At 46.4% G+C, this 24,808-nt stretch overlaps 1 protein-coding gene across 1 annotated transcript in view; it reads left to right on the forward strand.

The window, feature by feature from the left end:
- The window catches only part of ELAC2 (elaC ribonuclease Z 2), a 972,577-nt gene that overhangs the window by 722,405 nt on the left and 225,364 nt on the right, over positions 1–24,808 (forward strand). The window contains exons 18-19 of the mRNA XM_069654514.1: positions 11,845–11,883; positions 11,988–12,097. Coding sequence (XP_069510615.1) covers positions 11,845–11,883; positions 11,988–12,097 — 149 coding nt within the window. The remainder of the gene's footprint in view (positions 1–11,844; positions 11,884–11,987; positions 12,098–24,808) is intronic.

Below are 24,808 nucleotides of genomic sequence, written 5' to 3' on the forward strand. Positions count from 1 at the left end.
CCGGGACTTTTTTTTTTATTGTCCCTACGGTTCGGCCATGTGTTTTTAAGCATAACTCGGTAGATCGTAGAAAACTTTCCTATGGACATTACCCAACTTTTCGTCCATTAACGCACTCGAAATCAGCCGCCATTTTATGATAATCCTATCATTTCCCCCCATCGACCTGGCTCACCTGCTTTTGCGGCACTAAATCAAATCCCCCGCCCCTGAGCCTGACATCAGCAGACGCGTACCGCCCATTTCCCAACGCCAAAGCACGTTTAGTGTCAACAATCGCTGCGCCTCAGCTAATGAAGTGTCGCCATGGAAATGGCAGGACGCCTCTTTCCTCAATAAGTATAAACACACCGTTTCACAACACACAGCAGCAGATTTTCGATTCCATTCCTCTCTCTGTGTTACTTTGAGTATTCTGTGACTCGTTTCTGTGCTCTGGTCAGCTACCTTCGCCGCTTCTAGGCCTTGTGAACACCTGTACCATCTCTGTAAATTATTTTACTTTCTTTACCACACAATGGCTACAATAATGCCGTATATGTACGAGCCCGAGTACAGCGAGGAAGAACTACTGGAAAGGCAAGCACGCGAAAACGATGGGGATTCGGACGGCAGTTGGGAGGACCAGTCAACGGATGAAGAGCCTGGACCATGTCGCATGGACGGCGTCTCCACCTGGTGCACGTGCAATCGGTGCAAGCTAATGCCAACTGAGGAGGAGAACTGCTGCTGCCGTGAAAATTCCGGGTGCTTGGCCTACATTTCAGAAGGCGAGCCAAGTCCGCAATGCATCACCGAGCTGCCAGAGTTCAGGGAAGCCTGCCTCTCACGGACCGTGTTGAGGATGATGATGGTGCTTATGCACGAACTTCGCGGCACTGTTCGTCCGCGTAATCCGAGTAACGAGTAAGTATACTCTGGTTTTGATGTCAGTGATGCCACCACTATGTCATGGTCGTCTCCCACATATAAAATTACATATACATATCATTCGAATGCATGTAAACTGGTTCCATATTGTGCATTTTCTAGATAGAATTTTTTTCAAAGCAGAATGACATTTTTTACCTGAATCGACATTGATAAGAAAGTTTTGTCATTTTAATACAGTTTGCATCTTTCATTTTCACAGGTGGTACAGGCTGGTGGCCTATCGTTGCTTCACTTGGTGGCTTCACGGGAGGCTCGGACACCGCGTTCGGAGAGTAATACCTGCCTGTGCGGTACTTGCCATTAGACCACATTTCCCCAGCGACAGTGGACAATACCGCGGATTTTCCCTGGATGTGCTGCAACCGGAACTTTACAATGTGTAATGTTTATTATTTATGTTCAATTGAAATTAAGATCTAAAATAAAACCCAACATATATTTTAACAATGGTTGTTTGGATTTTTTTAAATGAATCTAGTGTGTCTCCATTGAATAGTCTTCCTGTGCCTTGTCTTGTCACACCACATGTCTCCGGCCAGCATCCTGCAGCCTGCCTCTTACATGCAGTTAGATGGCCTCTCCTTGGTGAGGCCCTGCGGCAAACGAGTCTTGTCTGCACGACCACCGCCCCAATCCACCCCCCCGCCCTATCAAAGGCAGTTCGCACCAGGGTACTTGCGCTGGCAAGTGGAGCTGTCAGGGAGCGATAAAGGCCAAGAGGTGCCGAAGACCATGTGCACTTCAAAGTGGTCTATAGAGCATGGGTTGTTGTTCCCATGTCTACCTCCAGACCCAGTGTCTCCTGCCAAGCATCCCCCCTCACGCTGGACGGCCCCCTGCAATCCACATAAGTGTGTCTCCATTCACGAGTCTTCCTGTGTCTTGTCTGCACGACCACCGCCCCAATCCACCCCCCCGCCCTATCAAAGGCAGTTCGCACCGGGGTACTTGCGCTGGCAAGTGGAGCTGTCAGGGAGCGATAAAGGCCAAGAGGTGCCAAAGACCATGTGCACTTCAAAGTGGTCTATAGAGCATGGGTTGTTGTTCCCATGTCTACCTCCAGACCCCGTGTCTCCTGCCAAGCATCCCCCCTCACGCTGGACGGCCCCCTGCAATCCACATAAGTGTGTCTCCATTCACGAGTCTTCCTGTGTCTTGTCTGCACGACCACCGCCCCAATCCACCCCCCCGCCCTATCAAAGGCAGTTCGCACCGGGGTACTTGCGCTGGCAAGTGGAGCTGTCAGGGAGCGATAAAGGCCAAGAGGTGCCAAAGACCATGTGCACTTCAAAGTGGTCTATAGAGCATGGGTTGTTGTTCCCATGTCTACCTCCAGACCCCGTGTCTCCTACCAAGCATCCCCCCTCACGCTGGACGGCCCGCTGCAAACCGCATAATGCCACGACATATACACGTCATTCATTCACAAACACACCCCTGTTTCGAATTCTTTATAACCCACTTCATATTTCTAATGAGAACTACTTTGCGCTTTGCTAGTCAACCCGTGAAGGTGCTGGTTATCTGCTCTTCGTCTCTGTGAACTTCCGTGACCACTTCGAGGAAACTCGTCAGTTTGCAACCTTTGAACTGCTCCCTGTTCTACGACAAGAAACTACTCTGATCCCTGCGTCTAACTGTTTGTTCGTCAAGGTAAGGCCATGTACCATAATCATTTTGCGTGCAATTTCTTTTCGTTCAAGACAGTACATGCAAGTAACTAGTCACATGTTCTGAGTTTAGTCAAATTATTTTTCTATTTTTTTAAAGTTATTCAAATACTTATCCGCATGTGAATAACGTGTATAGTTCCAAGAACCAAAACGAACCTTGCATTGAACCTTTTATGTGTCATTTAATTTTTTAACACATTGGTATTCATAGAGAATTGTTGATCTTTACTTTTCAGAACTTTCCACAATGCCTGCCTGTTCCATTGGCGGTTGCCCTTCGAAGACCCATAATAAATCTGAAGGTATTATAATGCATGTTTTCCCTAAGACAATAGATCAGATAAGAGAATGGGTCCGATATTGCGGATATCCACCGTCTGAGCTTGAAAGTAGAGTCCTAGAAGTCTTTGCGGACAAGAGGGGTGATCGATACCGCATCTGCAGCAGGCACTTTAGCTCAGACATGTACTCCACATCATTGCTAATAAAGAAGAACACACCGCGAGCGAGGCGAAAATTGCTCTCAACCGCTATTCCCACTCTATTCGTCCACATCCCTCCACTGGTGAGTCAAGTTTATGTATTTATCTCTCGGCCTTGCGGTAGTGTGTAGCATTAGCTAACAATAATTTCCCCATTTATGTATCCACTCAATATGAAGGCGGAAGTTTCTCCATCCGTGTCGTTATTGCAGTCATCAGCCACTTCAAGCGCCTATCGGGTAATCTTACTTGGCTATTCTGCCACTGACTTGTTTTAGGCATGTAAATCAATAGTTTTAATTTATCGTGTAATTATTTTACCCAATGGTACACCCTTGTACTCGTCCTCTAGTCTTTGTTTTCAGTTATAATTATTGTTACCCAAAATAATGCAAGTACTGTCTTTCAGGGAGATGCTGAGGAGTCCAACGTATTGACGACTACCGTTGATGTCACTCAGATGCTCGAGGTACGTTTCAGGACAGTTCCATCGATGGAGATCATCAGATCTTGCATTCTTGTAGCGTGATTGTTACACACAATGTTTCTTTCGTATTTAGCCATTGATATGTCCTTCTGTCGTCGCCCGCCTATGTGTCTTCTTTTTTCAATATTGTGTTCATTACTAATGAAAGTCCTATGTTTCAGGGAGTCGATGGAGCATTAGTCCAAGAAGAATATGGGGGAGCGTGCAGTTACGGGTCGGCGCAACAGCTTGCAGAAGTGTGCACCGCAGTTACATCGTCCCTTGATGTTCTTATGCATTTCGAGGTATGGATACTGACAGTTCGATCAAGCGAAATCATATGACGTCATTACATCCGCTATACTTCCTTCTTTATTAACGCAAGTACTATGTTTCAGGGAGATGACGGAGCTTCTTCTACAAGAACATCACCCCTAGTAGTTGATGCAGATCGCTGGGTGGTGACACTTCCAACGATCGAGCAAATCGAATCATATTTACATATCCATTATTTATTTTAGACAACTGATCGTTTGTGCAGGTCTATTTAGATGAGCCGTTCACGCCTGCACAAAGTTTCTGTTCTTTTTATCAAAATAGAAAACCATACTAATGCAATTACTGTGTTTCAGGGAGTCACTGAAGCGTCATCTTCAATAATATCATCAATGGAAGTTTGAGGAGCCCGAGGTATGGATCTTGACAGTTCCATCTAACTAGATCAACAATGCGTGAATAATTGTCGTTTGAATGTTCTACACAAAGCGTTCATTCGTGTTTTGCTATTGACATGTACGTGGGTATTGGTCCCCAAGTACATTTTGTGTTTTCGATATTATTATACATACTAATGAAAGTTCTATGTTTCAGGGAGTCGATGGAGCGTCAGTGCGTGATGGATGTGCTTATCAGGAAAATATAGTCGTTGCAGCGCAAGAGGAAGTGGAGACATGCACACACGAGTCGGAGCAACAGCGTCCTGATGTTGAAGTTCGAGGCAAGAAAGTTTCAAAGAAAAGAAAGCAAAAGAAGGTTAGTGTCCTGGTCACTATATTATGTTGTTTTTCACTGTTAATAGTTCAATACTGTAAGTTGTGTTTAAACTGAACATCCCTTTTCCAATCTGTCCTCTAGTTGCGAGTGGTTGTACGAACTAGATCTACACAGACAGTGAAGCGAACGAGAGATGTTGCTTGTCAAACCTTTTGGCAGGGACTTGAGACTGGAGATGCATCGTGCCAATGGGAAGAATATGAAGTGATTGACAACGGAGCTATACCACCACCAGCCATTGATAGTGAATGTCCTCCTGGTAGTTCGGATGCAGTCGGAGATCAATTCACAGAATCCACACCCGCGAAAACTAAGACCGCGAGAAAGTTGAAGAAATTGTTTTATTCACCCATCGCCGGAGAAGGAACGGATGTTGCAATGGAAGAGAATGAAGTGGACGACAATGAAACACCATCAATATCACTGAACATAGCGGAAGACGATATCAGAGATTCTACCTTTCATGTGAGTGACGAGTCCTCAACGTTACAGGCCGAACCAGCTGGGATGCAGAGTGACAGTATAAGGAAAGAGGCCAAATTCATTGTATTCGATAGTTGTTTGATTGATATTATTATTCGGATGAAATGTGGGCATTCGGTTGGTGGGGAAGTATGTGGGGAGTCATTGATTAATGTGACTCGTGCAATTCGAGGCACTAACCTTAAAATACATGCCACCTGTACAAAATATCATCCTTTCTCATGGTCTGCACAACCTATGCTGGGACAACTGCCAGCAGGCAATCTACTTTGTGCAGCGGCTGCACTTTTTAGTGGTTCAAGTTTTAAAAAATTAGAGTCTTTCTTTCAGTTTGTGGGAATCCATTTCATTGCGAAAACTCAGTTCTACAAATACCAAACCGATTATCTATTTCCAGCCATTAGCGAAGCTTGGAGAATGGAAAAAATGTCTATTGATAGTACATTCGCGGGCAAACGGTTCAGGCTAGCCGGTGATGGACAGTGCGACAGCCCAGGATTTTCAGCCAAGTACTGCACCTACCACTTTCAGGACATGGAAAGTAAGAAAATTGTGAGTTCGGTGGTCGTGCAGGTGTCACAAAGTACATCCTCAGTGGCAATGGAGAAAGTTGGCTTTGTAGCATCATTGCAAGAACTACAATCGCGGGGAATGGTGATCGACCTGATAGCCACGGACAGACACGTTTCAATTGCCAAGACAATGAGCGAACAGTACAAAAATATAAATCACCAATTTGACGTTTGGCATCTTGCAAAAACAATCAATAAAAAATTGTCGGCTGCAGGTAAAAAAAAAGAAACGCAAGGTATTTCACAGTGGTCCAAGTCAATCAGCAACCATCTTTGGTGGAACTCAAAAACATGTGGAGGGTCGTTGGAAATCCTACTGGAAAAATGGCGGTCAGTAATGCCACACTGTACAAACGTTCACCGATGGAACACGAACCAACATTTCCACAATTGTGAACATGGCCATTTGTCCACAGAGGAGGCACGGAAGAAGAAGTGGTTGATTCCTTCATCACCCACTCACAAAGCCATTGAAAAGATTGTATTTGATAAAACTATAACAAAAGCTTTGAGGGGACTCACGGAATTCTGCCACACAGGAGATTTGGAGGTGTTCCACAATATGTGCCTAAAGTACAGGCCAAAACGATTGCATTTTGGCATGGAGGGCATGATAAATCGGACTCTTCTAGCGGTCTTGACACATAACCATAATGTTGGCCGTCAACAAAGTAGGACGACCGGAGCTTTAGGGACGCTTCGCTACAATAAGGCCTTCACTAAAAGAAGTAAACAATGGGTGATCAAACCAGTGTTTGAGGATATGCAATATGAGTTTATTGAAAGACTTATTGTTGACGTCCTAGATAGGCACATAAATGGAGTTGTGAACGAACCTGTGCAGGGGACAACTGCATTGCCACCCAACATTGCCTGTGTTCCATGTCCACCTAAAGAAGAGCTCATTGAGAAATACACATCACGGTTTAAATGATTGTAATTTGATTGTCTGTTCTCTCGAGTCTCCTCATGTTGCAGGCCCATTGAATATGTGTATCTATGTATTGTGTAAATAAAAGTGATTGCTCAGTGTACATGCAATGTGTCTCTCCACCGTTGCCCCTCCCTTCACTGTGCAGTTGTGCGAACCACCCGGGTGTCACCTGTGACTTTGCTCTGGAGTCTCCTCATGTCGCAGGCCCATTGAATATGTGTAGCTATGTATTGTGTAAATAAAAGTGATTGCTCAGTGTACATGCAATGTGTCTCTCCAACCTTGTTCATTTGCGCATTAAATTAAACCAAACAGTAATATAAATAATTTTTCAAAAAATATAGAATGTCTCCGTATTTATGGTTCTGTTGGGCTGCAAAGCACGCAGACAAAATGCAAAGATGGAGTGTAAATTTCAAGTCCTGTGAGATGGCCTTAAACTGAATGTAGCTAACTAGGAATGTGTGCTCGTTCAAAGTGAAGGTCAGCTGCTTTGATTTTTTCTCGGGTGCCAGAATGGCCCACGACTCAGTATAAGGTTCTATTGTTATTTGACCTTGACAGGCCGGGACCACGTAAGAAACGATAATGAATATAATTTCAGAAACGAAAGCCATTTCATGTTCGTTCATTAGAAGAAATAACGTCGGCATAGAAGGAGTGGTATTTCGGGGCTGCCCTACGCACAGACACAATGGAAAATGCAAATATAATGTAAGTAACTCTTTAGATGAGTTTATACCGCAATTTAATTACTATACAGTAGCTTACTGCGCACTAGAACCGTCTCCTTTTACGGAAGCACCTCAAAACCTACCTCTTTGCTTCTGCTTTCTCTCCCCCTCTCCCCTGCTACAACTGGTCCACTGCCTGCGATCTCGGTCCTGGGCCCTTCCACTCTCCACCTGCACTCCCTGTCAACCCCTGCACTGGGGGACTGTCTCAGTATCCTACAGCCCCCCCTTGACGTATAAAACCCAGTTGCACTGTCCTAGCTATGAAATAATTTCCCGACCTAATATATAAAATGAATAATTTTAATAAAGATCTGATGGTGAGACTAATTTCATTTTTTATGTTTTCAAACAGGTACTTCATCCATTACTGTCTGTGTCACGAGTACCAGACACCGGCGGATGGCTTCTATAATCGCCAATTGCTTATCCGCGTGAACAACGTTAGCACCCTGACCATTTTGTGGGACGATCGCCAAGTACAAGTATGCCCTTACGCGGTACTAACGGCTAGATGCAACATACAGACCGTTGTGGTGGCCTAGTGCCTCGTTGTTGGAACAGCCATGCGATTATCAGTGCGACCGAAGAGCTTATTTTATCGTAAACCAACACCCTGTGTACTGCACACGAACATCGCTTGCCTCAAGACGAACTATTTTGGATCGAGAGCAAAGAAAAATGCAAATCGCTGAATATTCTCTAAACAATGGATGTCAAATAAATGTACTTTGCCAAATGTACAATCTTGCAGTTTGCTTTTAAACCACAGTTTCATATTCCGAATTGTTGCGCTGTATTGTGAGATGATCTAAGACCCTGTGTACAGCAAAGGAACATCGCGTGCCTCAAAACGAACTTTTTGGAACGTGAGCAAATAAAAATGAAAATCGCTGAATATTCTCTAAACATTTGATGTCAAATAAATGTACTTTACCAAATTTACAATCTTGCGGTTTGATTTAAAAGTACAGTTTCATATTCCGAATTGTGGCGCGCTGTGTTGTGAGCTAATCTGTGTTGATTTCCGGGTTCTGTGTAGAGTCGCGTAGAAGACGCCTGGGCGCGTTTGCCTACGCAGCACAGTCACGTCACGGATAGAGGCGGGGAATATGAATGTTTTGATAAAGTCTGTTTCAGGGGCGGGGGATTTGATTTAGTGCCGCAAAAGCAGGTGAGCCAGGTCGATGGGGGGAAATGATAGGATTATCATAAAATGGCGGCTGATTTCGAGTGCGTTAATGGACGAAAAGTCGGGTAAGGTCCATAGGAAAGTTTTCTACGATCTACCGATTTATGCTTAAAAACACATGGCCGAACCGTAGGGACAATAAAAAAATAGTCCCGGAACTATCCTTTAATGTATTAAATGTACTAATTTGAAAATATTTTTATATTGGAGTGTTCTTGTTAAAGAACCTAATAATACGTACATATAGGGCAATGGTTGCAGCACATACCACAGAAATACAGTATTTTTGATCTGGTAATATTGGTTAGTAAAATAATGAATGCAAGGCTATAAGAATCTTGACTAATGTAAAACCTGGAATCAATAGCTAGCAATACAAGACACACTTGTGTTAGTACGAACAATGCATATGAAGAGCCACATTGCATAGGAATCTGAGGCATATACAGCGAAACTGAAGTAAGGAGGAAAGAAAGAACGTCACTATAAAAGGCCAAGAGTTTTTCATGTATATGAATGAATTGTGTTTTTGAGGCGTGCTTATTTCCCCATGTATGTGTACCATGTGCTGAGGCCATATCCTAAAGAAAGTAATTTAACAACATAGGACAAGGTTAACGTCTAGATATAAAGCATCTTTTCAATTAAAAAATTGTTACTATCATTGAAGAAAAGCGGATCTAGACATGTCGGTGAACAAAAACAAGTAGCACACATATGTGATGCTATCAGTGATGTCATCAATGTGTTTGTATTTATTGTTTGCTTGTTAGGCGCTTATACAACAAGAAAATACTGTTTCAAAGCACCCACAGGGCAAGGGAGGGAGCAGGAGTGGGGAATACATTAAAGTACATTGAAACACAATATATGAGCAGTGAGGGAAGAGGAAGACAGGACGAACCTACTATGCCTTGTGAGTATTCAGAACATGCAAGTGCAGCAAGGAAGAAGGCAAGGGGTAAGTGCTGTGGAGTCTGAGCTCATAGGTGAGCCACAGATGAAGTGCTAGGAATGTTGAGTGCTACATGGCCTGGAGCCGCGAGGGGTGTAAGTGCGAGCCACCTGGGTGGAGGGTGTAACTGCAAGTGCAGATAGACCGGAGCTGGGCTGATTGAATGTGGAAGGTCAGGGTCCGAGGATGCATAAGGGCCCAGGAAGCCAATCGCAGCAACTGTGGGATTAGCAGGGGAGAGAAGAAGGGAAGGAGGAGGTAAAAAGGAGAGTCTTAAGGAGCTTCCGGAATTTAAGAAGATCCTGCTAAAGGCGCAGGGGGGTGGGGGTGGCTGTGCCATAGGAGGGAGCCAGTTTAGGAAAGTTAACACCACCTGCCCTCTGTTTAGCAAAATGCTTTACGCACAGAGTTAGAGCTAGAGGAGCGTAGTGGTCTAGAGGGGGAGTACTTGGTAATATTAAGTTGAAAATAGTGTGGTGCCCGGGCCCAGACAGTCTTGTAGATGGTGCAGAGGGATTTGAATTTAATCCTTGCAGAAACCGGGAGCTAGTGAAGACTTTTTAGTGCAGGAGAGATGCGGTCCCTGGGCTTAAGGCCAAGGATGAGTCTCGCTGCCCTATTCTGGATTGGCTGGAGGGGTCGCAGAGTGGATGATGGTAGATTCAGGAGGAGGCTATTGCAATAGTCAAGCCTAGAGAGATCCAGGGCTTGTGTCACAACAAGCCTCTGGGGGAAAGTGAGAAGGGGGAGCTGAAAGTGGGACTTCTTGGCAATGTCCTGAGTGTGAGCCAGGAGAGGAAGGAGTTGAAGATGGCTCTAAGGTTTCAGAAGCGGGCGCACGAGGAGAGCCCAAAGAGGAAGGCCAGAGTCAAGGGAAGGAGGAGGGAGCATGGGTCCCGATGGGAAGGATCTCAGTTTTACAGGCATTGAGGCAGAGAACATTGCTGGGGCACCAGGACTGGACAGCAGATAAGCAGTCAGGGATGATGGAGGGTGCAAAAGGGTCAGCAAGGAGTTTGAAAAAGTTCTGTCATCTGCGTAACACTGAAAGTTGGAAGAGTAGGAGGAGATGAGGCGTGCAAGCAGAGCAAGTTAGATGTTCAAGAGCCAGGGTGAGCGGATGGAATCCTGGGGACACCACAGGTGGAGAGGGAAGTAGGAGAGGAGAAGGTGCCCAGGATGACTTGTGAAGAGCGGTCAGTAAGGAAGGATGTCAGCTAGTCCAGTGCAATGCCATTTGTTATGTCCTCTTTGATGTACTGGGTGTTAGTCTTAGAAATACACAGTGGTGGCGTGAGTTATAGTTGCTTGGCTTACCATAACTGGGAAATTTCAGGGGATTTTCGATTTTACTTGTAACCATAATGTCCCTTTAACCAAGTGTTTATACTTAATTTATAAGTATATAGGCAACTGTAGTAGGGGGAATGCATAGAATTATTAGGGGGGATGTTATGTAGTTTAAAGGTTAAGTAGGTGTATGATGATATAAGAAAAGGGGGTACAGGGAAGGTACCCTGGCATGAGTTAGCGAGAGGACGTGGGGGCCTGTGGGAGGCTGCCTAGGAAGATGGGCCCACCCACGGAGGCCATCCTCTAGCCTCACACTTCATGTTGGTGGTACCTGAAGTTAGGAAGGGGTATTTTGTATCAGAATCGCCTTAAGTGTCTCAGACACCCCTCCATGGAAGGGTGAGATGACGTAGTGGATCCCCATTTAGTTGGCATGCATGCAAGGGGGATTTTATAAACTGAGGGGTCCCAGTTGGATCCCTATAAAATTCACCTTTGTGTCTGTCTCCAGTTAGTAATCTAAGAACTCGCAGTGTAGCCCATCTCCTGTTACTAGCAATTTTATTTTGCTGGTGCAGCAACCCTCCCTACCAGCAGGCCTGCGGGGTGGGGGTAATTCCTATGGGCACTGTCCCTCAGCTAGGACAAGAAATGGATGCCCCCTGGCTTGGGTTAGGGCCGGAAAACGGGGCCTACACTTGCATAGCGAGAAGATGGAGGATAATGCAGGTACTCCATTTCTGTGGGAACAGCATTGCATGTAGAACATGCATTGATCTTGAAGCATGTAATCAGTAAGATATTTTTGTTTGTCAGGCTCTGCATCTCCTCTAAAGAACACAACGATTCTGAAACATGTGGGATGCACTTTAATCTAGTAACAAATTGTATTTTGTAAACTGCACTAGGGACTGTGACACGCACGTATGCTCTTGACATTTTGAACAAGCACCACATTATATTCCCAGACATGCATAACAACCAAAAAGTTTTATATTAGAGGCTGTTATTTGATGTAAGTTGTATGGTAAAATCAAATCTGAACTTCAATAATAATTCTTTGTTTACTTTCAGGGTTTATTAAACATACTGCTGCAAAGAGAGAAGGCATTTGTGAGTTAATTTATTTTTCCTCATGCTTTGCTTTCTGCAAAATTCTTAAATTCATGCTATTGCCAGATGGCTAAATCTTACTGATCAGTGTCCTTATCTTTTAGAAAACCCTCAGCAAGCCTTTCTATCCACTGCTGCTAATTGCACCCTTAAGGATTATAACTTGGTTGAACCAGTACAGTGAACACTGCCAGTACATTCTGCACCATTTTAAGTGAGTAGTGCAAGTCGTGTTCAAATTACCTGCCAAAACTCTAGTTCTCTTAGTGGGAGTTTTTTAAAATGGTGAAGCCTGTAGATTGGGTTTATGGTGTGCATCTATTTTAAATGTGACTTGCCTTTCCTGATGAGGATTTGCAGTTTAGGCTGAATATTTAGTGCGTGGTGATATAATGAATATATATGCCATCTTTGCACAGCATTCCATACCAAAACATCTACCGAACTGCCAGGATTTTAGGAGCTCCAGCCCTTCTATGCAACATGGTTGTTCGAAATCCACACAAACATTATGTAACGCTTTGGGGCATGCTGTACCTTTTTAAAATAACTGATGCAGGGGTCTAGTATTCTGCCACCCCGTAGCTTTTTAAGGTCACAGATAGATGAATCCTCTAAAGATAAGCTACTCTCAAAGAACTTAGAAATCTAGGGCAAACAGCTTGGCACACATTGGCCCAAGTACTGTGTAGGTTCAACAATGGCGGATTCAGTATTTTAATGTTCTCAACATTAGCCTTATTTGTTAAAGGAAAAAGGGTTTGGAAATGGCCTACCTTTCCCTATGCAAAAGAGTGCCCCTGCCTATGAAACTAAGACTAAAGCAAATTCACCTTGTGTCCAAAATACATCTGACCCTCACACTAACCAAAATGGCAAAGCAAATGCCTTTTCTATAACACAGGTTAGAATATACCAAAAGAAAGTCTTTTATGAATTTTAAAATGTCCAACACACATCATTTCTACACACTGGTTGGAATTTAGCAAGAGTCCCATTTCAACAAAGATTTAACATGACAAAGTAGCTCTTTAACACAAATTGGATTTCCTGGTATGCTCTCTTGCCAGGAACCCCCCAACTTAATAGATATCCTGGTTTACTCTCCTGCAAGGAATAGCTCCCTTTTGGTCCTTGCAGAACCCCTGCTATACTCTCCTGCCAGGTATCTCTTCCTAAAAATGTTCACTACCTGATGTACATCTTGCATCTGGTCTGTCTGCAATGTTTACTTTCCTTTTTAAAGTATAATTCAGTTTTACCTCTTCACAGGTTAAACTTTGTTAAACCTGTTCCAATTTCCCCCCACACTGACATCCCATATTTGGAGGTTTGCACAGGTTCTGTCTGCCAACTTCCTTCTTAATATAGATTGACTTTTGGCAATGCTTGTTCCAGGTTTCCCCAAATTGACATCTCATATAAGGAGAATTGTTCAGTTTGTGCCCTTTTATTTCTTCTTTAGTCTTTTGGCTGATGGAAAGGCGGTTCCCCAAATTGACATCTTGTGTAAGGAGAGTTGTACCACTTTTTGCCCTTGTGCTTCATATCTACTTGGTCGATATTCAAAATAGGTTCCCAAGTGTTCAATACATTTTGGGCATATCCCGGGACCCCTGACTCTTCTGGGTCAACTCACCTGCACTACGTGCAGCTGCGGCTGAGGTTTTCTGTTTGGTAGGCTTTTCCCGTCAGGCCAGGTCTCTCTTGGTTCCCGCGTCAGCTTTTTTCTGCTTTCCTGATGGAATCACTTGCATTCTACAGAACAGCGTCCACTTAGGTGCTGCGTGAAAATTTCTCAACTAGTGCTCCTTCCAAAGCTCCCTCTACGAATTTACCGGAGTTCCTCTCCTCCGGCAACTTGTGCCTCCAGGAGTGTCTGCTTTCCAGCGCGACTCTGTAATTCTTCCTCTGGAACCACTTCCCGCTCCGTGCACTCTGCTGCTTGATTCAACTTCGCCTGTAGTTGATTTTTTTTTTTTTTGTTTAAATGTCCTGCACAGCCGATTGAGTGATTGGCAACTAGACCACGCGTTATACTTGGTATCACTGTTACATTAACTCCCACTCCTCTTTTTGTCCCAGTACTCAAGGCTTTCTGGGAATTGGAGTCCAAAGGATTTTCACCCTGTTAGTGAACCTCAAATGTGTTTAAGGCATTTATGTATGTATGTATATATATTTCTGAGGCTTGTGGAATCTGCTTAGATCACATGCTGTGCATAAGCCGACATCTAGTGGAAGCTGCAGAGTATTACAGTTTTTCGAAACTCGAAAATGGGCGTCGACACAGGGCGTGCCACTAATACTATCCCTAGTGTCACGTCCACTGTACCCATGATCCCTCACGGGTCTAGGACCCTCGGATGGTTTTTTTTCGCCATACGGGTCGGAAGCATCCCGTGGAGTTCCCTGGCCTTAGCCATAATTTTGCAAAAAATCATAATATTTCCCCGTTTTCTCCATCCCAACGTCGAGTCACCGAAGTTCGACACTCGACGCCGGCCGCAAAAGAAAACAACCGTCGAGAGGTGCATGACGGACTTGGGCCTAGGCCCCTACAAGTAGAGAGAGTGGGGGTTGGTACATACTCAACACTCTATTATATATAGATACATTTTCTTATATATTCCTACACACACTAGCCCGCTGCCACAGGGTGCGTATGGAGGGTACCCCTTTCCAATTTTGCCCTAAGTGCAACCGCAAGTACCCTTGGGTTGACAGACATGCTACCTGTAACCTCTGCTTGGCAAGGGACCACCCCGAGGCGAACTGCAGAGCGTGTAGTCGGTTTAAACCGAAGACTCTAAAAGACCGTTCGATCAAATGTTGGGCCCACCACGCCAGGCAACGAGAGGCCATGGAAGCGGAGGGCGCCTTCTGTGATGGCAGCGACGCCATCATATCGGACGGCGAGGGCAAAGTGGCGTCGAGAGACAGCCAAGCGCAAGTCCCCGACCTCGGAAGGTTGTCTGGCAGGGCAGCTATGGGGACCACCCCCCACCCCCCTCTCCGGCGACACAAGCGCTACCAACAACACATCCACTAAGCACTCGAAGTCCAATGAAGACTCGGCACACGCGTCGAGTTCTTGGAGAGAGGCACGCAGAGAACGGTCCACCGAATCGGTATCCTCTGGGTGCTCTCGATCAAGATCGCCGCTTGACACCAGGCAACCATCCACTGTTGCCAAGAATGCCTCGCTCTCTAAAGTAACGGAGGTTTGATCGTCGGGAGACGAAGACGACCACCATCCCCAGGCCACACTCCAGGAGTCGGCGTCAGTAGACCGCGTAACGGCTGCTCCCGTGCCCCGACCTCCACTCGCTAAGGAAAGGGATACTACCCCCGAATCTCGACGCCAGACATCGAAGAGCTCCGAAAAGGTGAAAACACTGGGGAAGCACTCTTCCAGTCACGGGGAGGGGGGAAAACAGCAGAAAAAGCATTCTCGGCCTTCATCTGCACCACAGACACATAGGGACAAGTCACAATCTTCTGAAAAAATATCCAAGACCCCTGCACAAGGCCATAGGTCCAGTCAGGATATAGCAGGGAAACACTCCCAGGAGAAAGTAATCCCCACCTCTAAAGAATGGTCAGGTGAGGATATAGACAGTTATGTCTAGAATGTCATCCCTAGCAGATTTCTATGCCAAAAATCCACAACACTTCCTCGCATATACCCCTGACGGGACAACCCCCTCAGGGTCTAAAGACCCGCAACCCCCTGGTAAAAAACCTTGAGTTGAGGCGCCAACGCAAAGTAGGTCTTCTGACCTTTACCATGTTCAGCCATGCTCTCAATATGATGAGGATCCATCATTTGACGAGGATCCAGAATTGGCCACGTTGGACGTCCATACTGGAGTGGATTACTATGGGGATGACGAGGGCCAAGAGGAGGCCGAAGATGACACAGAAGTCTACAGAGTAGACTCCCCAGTAGACAAGGAACCTCCTGTTACCGACTCTCCTGTCGACAACCAACCTCTCCTAAATGAGGTGTTATCTAGAGCGGCAGAACACTTCCGCATAGATACGCAGGGAGCACAGGAGGAGAGGGACTTTGCCGAGGAACTAGTGGGAGAAAAGAGACCTGTTGCCCAGGCCATCCTTATTCTCAAGTCAATACAAAGGAGAATAGACCCTTCCCTTCTCAATCCCAATCTCACCGGGGCAGTAAACCCCAGGATTGAAAAACTGTTCAGGGCAGCCCAATCAGACCCACTCTACATATGGGGGCCACTGAAGCCAGACTCCCTGGTAGTGACTAATACCCAAAAGAGGGCGGGAACACCCTTATCGTCTCAAGCTCCCCCCGACAAGGAGAGCAAGAAGATCTATGGTTTGGGAAGGAAGGTAGCCTCCACTTCCGCCTACCAGGCAAGGATTGCCAACTCCACCACCCTACTGGCGAGTTACAACTGCCATCAGTGGGAAGAAGTTGCGGCGCTCATTGACTCCGCTCCAGAACCTTTAAAAGCCAGTTGGCGCAGGTTGCGTCGGAGGGAAGAGCCGTGTCCGGTTGCATCCTTAAGGCAACCTTTGATGCCGCGGATAACGCCGGCAGACTGATAGCAGAGAGCACTGTTCTCAAAAGACATGCTTGGCTAAGACAATCTGGGTTTAAACCCGAGACACAAGCATCTTTAATAGACAAACCGGTGGAGCACGATCTACTGTTTGGTAAGGCGGTAGAGGACGCCTTAAAAAATGCGAAAGATGAATGCAATCCCTGGGCCAGTTAACTAACAAACCCCCCAATCAAAGAGGGAGTGGCAATTTTCATCGCCAAAACTCACAAAGAGGCTCCAACTATTCCCAGGGGCAGGGTACATCATAACCACAACCAGGAGTCTACCCAAGGTTATGGCAGGGGTAACAAGAGGGGACGTGGAAAGGGTAGAGGCAGCCCCAATAGAGGCGGCGGCACGCCTCCCTCAAAACAGTGACGTTCCGTTCAGGGTCCCTTCTCACGCATCCCCAGTAGGGGGACGCATTTCCAACTTCACCCAAGCTTGGGAAGGGATCACATCAGACAGATGGGTGCTGTCCACGGTGTCTGCAGGATACTGCATAGAACTGTTAGAGCGTCCCCGAAACCACCCTCCATGTCAAAAAGTACATTCATTAGACCACCAGAAGATCCTCCTCGAAGAGATCGCCAATCTTCTAGCAAAGGACGCGATAGAACTCGTCCCGGGACACCAGGTAAACAAGGGTATTTATTCAACTTACTTCCTTGTGCCAAAAAGAGATTTGACAATGCGCCCAGTATTGGATTTACAATCAGCACTACCAGTTCAAGGTACTCCCATTTGGTATAGCCTCGGCTCCAAGGGTATTCACCAAGGTACTGGCGGTGGTGGCGGCACACCTAAGCAGGGAGGCAATCCCAGTGTACCCTTACCTGGACGACTGGCTCATCACGGGGGTGGACCCCAGTGATTTACAGATCAAATATTCAAAGAACTATCGACCTCCTCTTCGAATTGGGTTTCTCCATAAACGAGAAAAAGTCAAGTCTGGTGCCAAGCACCTCCAAACAGTTCCTAGGAGCTGTCCTAAACACACAAGGGTTGGCCTTTCCATCAGAGGAAAGAATGCGTTTGCTGGGCATGATGGCGTCATGTTTTTACCTGGTCACCCATGCGCGCCTGTGCATGCGTCCCATGCAAGAATGGTTGGCGAAACAGTGGTCTCAGGCAAGTGGTCAGTGGGATGATCTAGTGGTCGTTTTGCCAACACTTGTACGAAGTCCTCACTGGTGGACAAGAGAAAACCTGTCAAAGGGGAAACCCTTTTACGATCCTGAGATGCAGGCTGTAGTCACAACAGACGCATCCCTGTCAGGGCGGGGAGCACACCTTCACCACCACACAGCTCAGGGTCTCTGGTCTCACTCAGTGGCCAAGAGCGTTCGAGGCCTACCTGTTAAACCTGTCAGTGCAGATCCTGACAGACAGCACAACTGCAGTGTTTTACCTGAACAAGCAAGGAGGGACTTGTTCGCCAAATCTGTCCAAGCTTGCCCAGAAAATTTGGATATGGGCACTCAGACGGAACATCTACCTGTCATCTCAACATGTTCCAGGGGATCTCAATTCTCTGGCGGACGCTTTGAGCAGGGATCCCCTCCCACAAGAACACGCATGGTGTCTACACAGAGAAATCGTAGAAGATCTCTTCTCACAGTGGGGTTTCCCCACTATAGACCTATTCGCCACAAGCGAAAACAGACAGTGCCCAGGATTCGCATCCAGGTTCCCCCAACCAGACTCCCAGAGGAACACCCTGTGGATGAACTGGTCAGGGATGTTTGCGTATGCTTTTCCACCAACCCCCCTCATCAGGAAGGTGGTCAACAAAATGCACAGGGAATCAATGACGCTCGTCCTAGTTGCTCCCATGTGGGCGAGGCAACCCTGGTTCCTACACTTACGCAGACTAGCGGTGTGCGAACCCATCAAGCTCCCGTGCTGGTACAACCTACTGTCACAGCACCAAGGTCAGACAGTACATCCTCAACCCAACTCAATGAACCTGGCAGCATGGCTCCTGAGGTCATAGTTTGGACATCTCAATTTACCTCACAGATGTATGGACATCCTAAAAGAATCTAGGAAGCCAAACACGAGGTATTGCTACTTTGACAAATGGAAAAGATTTGTTATCTGGTGCCAGAATAAGCAAATCAACCCAGTTGATTGCACTTCTTCCACTATAGTCACCTACATGCTCCACCTGCTGGACGCAGGGTTGCTATTTAATTCACTAAAGGTACACCTGGCAGTGCTGTCAGCTTACACCACCTCGCATAACAAAGTATCGTGGTGGAAAGTACCAGTGGTTAAAGCCTTCACGGAAGGAGTAAAGATCCTTCACCCTCCAATTTCTAACCCACCACCAGGGTGGGACCTTAATGTGGTGCTTGCTAAACTCATGGGCCCTCCCTTCGAGCCCATGCATAAGAGCAGTCTCAAGCACCTGACATATAAAACTGCCTTCTTGGTAGCCATTACTTCTATAAGAAGGGTCAGTGAAATTCAGGCTCTGTCAGTGCAGGATCCTTTCTTTACTGTCCATAAAGATAAACTGGTTTTACGAACACACCCTAGGTTCTCACCTAGGTTTATTTCCAAATTCCACGTGAACCAGTCCATCGAGCTTCCGGCTTTCTTCCAGGACCCACAAAGCACGGCTGAGGTGAAACTACACACCCTAGATGTGCGTAGGGTGGTCCTATACTATGTAAACAAAACGAGACCGCTAAGGAAAACAGACCAACTGTCTCCGTAGCTACAGGCAAAGGGGGAGATCACGTCTCTAAAGGTGCCATCTCTAAGTGGATTATAGACTGTATCGAGCTGTGTTACTCCCCTTCTGAAAAAACTCTGCCCGTCACGCCAAGAGCCTACTCTACAAGAGGCATTGGGGCCACTCTGGCTTTTATTGCAAATGTACCCCTTGACACCATTTGCAAAGCAGCTACCTGGAGCTCTATTCACACTTATACTCAGCACTACTGCATTGACACCCATTCCAAGACAGATACTCAAGTGGAACAAGCGGTTCTAAGACATTTATTTGTTCATGACCCTTCTCACATCCCACCTCCTTCTTCTAACACTTCTCGCTAATCTATGCATAGCATGTGATCTAAGCAGATTCCACAAGCCTCAGAAGGGGTACATTACTCACCGTAATCGTATTTCTGATGCTTGTATCTGCTTAGATTCACATGCGACCCACCCTTCCTCCCCTCTGAGAGAAGGCGCATAGATGCTTGTAGTCTTATCTTTCTATCTACCTGCTTGGATAATATGTACTCGCGCTACTCCTCATGCTACCTCATTTTTAACCTGCACAGGCACGGCACACCTAGATACAGTGCCAGTCAAAATATAGCACTTTGCCAGAAGTGAATTATTATCTATGTCTCCATAGTCTGTATTCTATACTTCGAAAGGCAACGTATGTGCAACAGCTGTTTCTTGGAACTCCTAATGTTTCACACGTGCGTATGAAGGTTGGTAAAAAGTAGTAATTTTCCCATCTTCAGGCACATCGTTTTGGTCATTTCGACAACTTGCTGTGACAAAGCGGGTCGACATTCGAGATGAGTCCACTCTGTTTCCACACTTATTCCCACCTCCTCCTTTCGGGGGTAGTTTTTCACATAATTTGCCATTCCAGGATTTCTGGGACCTGGTTTTCATTGGGACTTTAATTGGCATATTTCATGAGTGAATTAATTTCACAAAACCAAGAGTATAATACTATTTCGCCGTGCTATCTGAAAAATGTAAAAAAAAAGCCTCCTTTTATCACTGTGGAATCTGTAGAAAAATCCTTTGTTAGGCAGAATCCTGTGCAGTTCCCTTGGGGAACACTGCAAGAAGATTAAGACTACAGGAGTAAGCAGTAAACACAATTGGCAGCAGTCTGTACCACCCAGATTTACCTGGTAGCTGTGGCTGAGCAGTCAGGCTTCTCTCAAGAAGAGTAGGGCAGTATACAGAGGATACACAATAGGGCTAAAGACACAGTAGAGCACGCAAACACTGACCAGAGCTTGGTATCATTAAAAAAGTTTCATATAAAAACAGTGATTTTAAAAAAGGTAATACGCCAAGTATAGAATTCAATAGTGATATTCCAAGCGACAGGGCAAATCGCAGATATTGAAGCAGACTCCAGTCCCAACACGAGTATTAGCTGATCAAATGATAACCATAACAGTCCTACACTGCCTAAAGTTAAAATTATGTAATATCAGTATAATTGTTCTGTTCCTAATTAATTTGTAGGCTGTGCAGAAGAAGGAAAAGTACATGGGATCTTTAGTTTCAGGATCTCATAGTGAACAGCCTAAATCATTTGAAGCTGCCATTTGATCTTTCGCCCACCGGGCAGTAATACCCCAAAGATCTACCTCCCCTTTATATTTAGAGGCATGCAGGGTGCGGCACTGGGAGCATGCGCTCCCCTGACACCACCCACTGGGGCCACTCTCCAGTCCTCTCTTCCGCGTTAATGGGAACGGCCCACTTTCACCAGCGCTCCTGGGTAGGGTTCGGCCTCGTAATTACATGCGTTTTTCCCCAGATACTGTCTTTTTGTCTTTTCTTCTAATCTTTATCCAGGTACTCGGTCCTCTGGCGCCACGCTCCTCCCCGGCTGTTAAGAAGGATTTCTGAACTCTTTCCAGGAGGGGCAGATGTTCAGAAGGCCAACCTAGTTTCTTGGAACAGGGTAACCTCTGGACAAGCCAGACCAATCAGGGTAGCTGTGGCAGGCAGTCAAGACTAAGTCTCAGGAGGGGTGAGAGTGACTGAAGGACCTCAATGAGCACACAGAGCAAGGACACTTACAAATTACTCCAGACAGGTGTTATATTAAAAATATACACATTTATTACAAGGCCTTTGTAACATAGACCATAGCAAAGAATCACAGTACATCACACTCAATACAATATATATATATATATGACCAGGGGGATCTAAAGGAAGGACTGCACAAAATATGTTAACCTAGAGGGGAAGGAAACAGGCAGTGCAGTTCATCTTTAGGCCCAATTGAACATCAGTTATTCATCTAAGAGGCAGTCCAAGCCCTAAGAAGAGGGGAGCCTTGTGCTCAATAGTACATGTAGTGCCAGCGCACACGGTTGTTCCAATGGGCAAAACAGGGTCTCTTCAAGTGTCTCTAGCAGCTTGAGAAGGTGGATAAGGCGATGAAGAATAAGTTCCCACTAGTGTAGGACCTCCACTTGAAGGCAGAGGTAGTTCGAGAGTTCGGGATGGAGTCGCTATTTTGCAATAGCAGTGGACAGGAGAGGGGCCCCCAGGGGCCACTTGTGCGTAAAGTTGGGCTCTGGCGCTAGTGGCCACTGGTTGGGGTATAGATTACTTACCTTTCCCTGAGGCAAAGAGACCCAAACTTCGGCAGGTTAGTCCAATTCGGTTGCAGGTCGGCGACAAAAAGGACGTCTCGGCACCTTTTAGTTCCTGTGTTCCAGCGAGGATTCCCAAACAGGACAGTGGCGATTTCTCCGCTACGGGTGGATGAATCGCCCCAGTTTCACTGCAGCAGGCTTCGGGGGCAAGTGAGTCACAAATGCAGCAGACTTGCAAAGGACATTGCCGCAGCAGGGCAACACGGTAACCACGTTTACTCCGGTCCGGGTACACAAGTCTCACTTCAGACCTGGGAATGCCAAGTGTACGAAATTCGATGTGAGGGTGCCGTGGACACACAGCTAGCAGTACACCAAGGTTCGAGGGCCTCCTCGAAACGACGGTGGAGACAGAGCAAAGGTCCTGCGTAAGCTGATCAGCCCACTGGTTGGCCCAGGGACACTTCCGAGAAAGCTTACTCGCAGGTTTTGGTGAAGGTGCCGAGAATAGTTGTTCCCACTATTCCAATGGGTCAAAGCATCTTCGCAGACCTTCTAGGACGACCAGATGCAGAGAGGTCCCACGGGACGACAGCGGGCTAAGGATGCCAAACCTTCCAGCGGGTCACCAGTGGTTCCTAGACTCAGCTTCGTAGTTGCAGGATACTTGGATCCTATCCTTTGTTCGGTGAGAACTCAGGAGATCGACCTGGTAGTGGTGTTTCCAGCCTCCTCTTATCCAAAGTTCCCTTCGTGCCTAAACGGAGAGGACCCAATGGGAGATCTGCTCACAAACCCACACTCCATACGTGGACAAATCACAGACCACGGTGGTCTCAGGCATTCAGGACACTCCAGACTCTCTGGCACCCAGGATGTGTATTTGGACCAGACATCCGAGCCCACATCCTGGAGGCACACACACACAAGGCTTGCAGAAGCCTGCGAAAATATTGGGATTTGCGGGAAAGTGCATGTCCAAATAAGGACTGGCCTGGGCCGACTCGACCTGGGGAAGGTGAAGGGGCAAGATGTCCAAAGGACAGGACAAAGAACCTCGTGGCATGGCCATTTTGGAGCCAGGCCACCTATTCATTTCAAATGCCGTTAACGTGGTTAACATGGCACGAAAGGGTTAAAAAGAATGCGAAACGATAGCTGCCACCGGTCCTGTCCATGACACATCTGCACAGTTCATAAAAAGTCCAGCGAGAGTATCTAGGGCCTTTGGAAATGACTATAGACCCAAGTGTGCTGTATGGTAGGATACATTGTACACTGTTACATGTTGCACAAAAGTTGCAACATGAGGAAAGGACTAAGGGAAACAAGGTTTCCCAGAACGGACTGTTTTAAGGGCATGTCAGTTTCCCCATGAAAAGTGAGCGAAAGCCCAGAAGAGTGCAGCTGAAGGCTGTACTTCTCTGGCAAAGTCAGTCAATGGTGTCTAAACAGCAGCAAAAAGTTTGGGGGTTGACACATGGAGGGAAAATTACATACACATATGAAATCTTTCCTAACACCGGCGTATGTCAATGTCCTTGTGCTTCAGCAGGTGTCCAGCCTAAGGGCTCTTCCCTACGTCCAACCCTCACGCTCTGTTCCTCCGCTGCCTTGGCCCCGACCACACCTTGGAGGACTGTACTGAGTGAGACACGCTCACACCTCGAGCTCTGAAGAACAGGTTAGCAAGGTGGAGGGAGCTCTTCCAGAAGTCTCCTCCAGAGGACTTGAAAAACATGGCCTCTTTTTCCATCGCACCACGCAAGGGCAATTCCTTCCCTAGGAAACATCAGAGCAGGAGGGACCATTCCGGTCCTCGCACCAGCGCAGGTACCGAGGCTCGGCCAGCTACCGGCCACCAGGCTGAAGGGTTGCTAGACCCTTCTGGAGACAGCACTGAGGGGCCGCAATGTCAGAGGTGGACCTCCTTTTTTTTATTTTATTTTTGTACTTTTATTTTATTTGCACAGGGTTACAGCATCAACATCCATATAGCTTGTCAATACATTGTACAGGAGTCCGTTCAACAGCCCTTAATTAGGCGACCAGAGTCCCAGATCGTTCACAGTACAACATCTTGATCACCTCCCCCATCTCCCCTGCTGGTCAGGTATTAACATAATCGTCCCCATATGCCAAATGAACTGGGGCGCTAGGGTTGGAACCATTCTTGCTAAGCTGTGACTATTGTTGTGATGCCCTTATTATTAGTGCTAGGTCACAGGATGCGTTATGAGGTGAAGCCCACAGCGCCTTTGTTGTACTGTTTTCTTTTTTTTTTCCGGATACCTCGCGGTTTACTGTTTTTCAGAAAGGAGATTTTCCACACTATTTGCATTTAGTGATAAGTGCAGGTTGTTATTCATCAATTGTGGTGCAGGCTCATGGTCCCAGTTATGGTCAGCAGACACGTGTTTCGACCTCGTGGGTCTTTATCAAGGCTAGTGGTGGTGGTCTCTTGCCCCATGTAGGGTCCTGTTGTTTTTGGGGTCAGTCCTGTGTATTACAGCTGGGCTCCTCATAGGCCCTGGTATGCAGTTTTGCGTGGCGTCGTTGCGTCCTCGGCCTGCTGGCCAAGAGGTCGAAACGCGTGTCGGCTGACCATAACTGGGACCATGACCACACACCACAAATGATGAATAAAAACCTGCACTTATCACTAAACGCAAATAGCGTGGAAAATCTACTTTCTGAAAAATAATCAACTGTGAGGTATCCAGGGGAAAAAACCTACATCCCCATATGCCCCTTGGATGACTTGTTTGGGGTAATAGACTGGAGTACAACTCTTCCGTGTTGTTTGCCACGGTCATATCACTCACCCATTCCTCATAATTGGGGGTACTTTATTCTTCCACCGCATCAATATGGCACGTTTAGCCAACAATAGTCCTATATTTATGAGTTTACGCTTCAATGGATTTATTTTTTGCACATAGCCTAGTATACACGACGTGTGTTCCCATCTTACAGGCTGATCCACAATTTCTTCTAGCGCGTCACATATCTTGCCCC

Source organism: Ambystoma mexicanum, chromosome 3q, assembly GCF_040938575.1.
Source record: "Ambystoma mexicanum isolate Mex_15411 chromosome 3q, UKY_AmexF1_1, whole genome shotgun sequence".
Classification (NCBI taxonomy): domain Eukaryota; kingdom Metazoa; phylum Chordata; class Amphibia; order Caudata; family Ambystomatidae; genus Ambystoma; species Ambystoma mexicanum.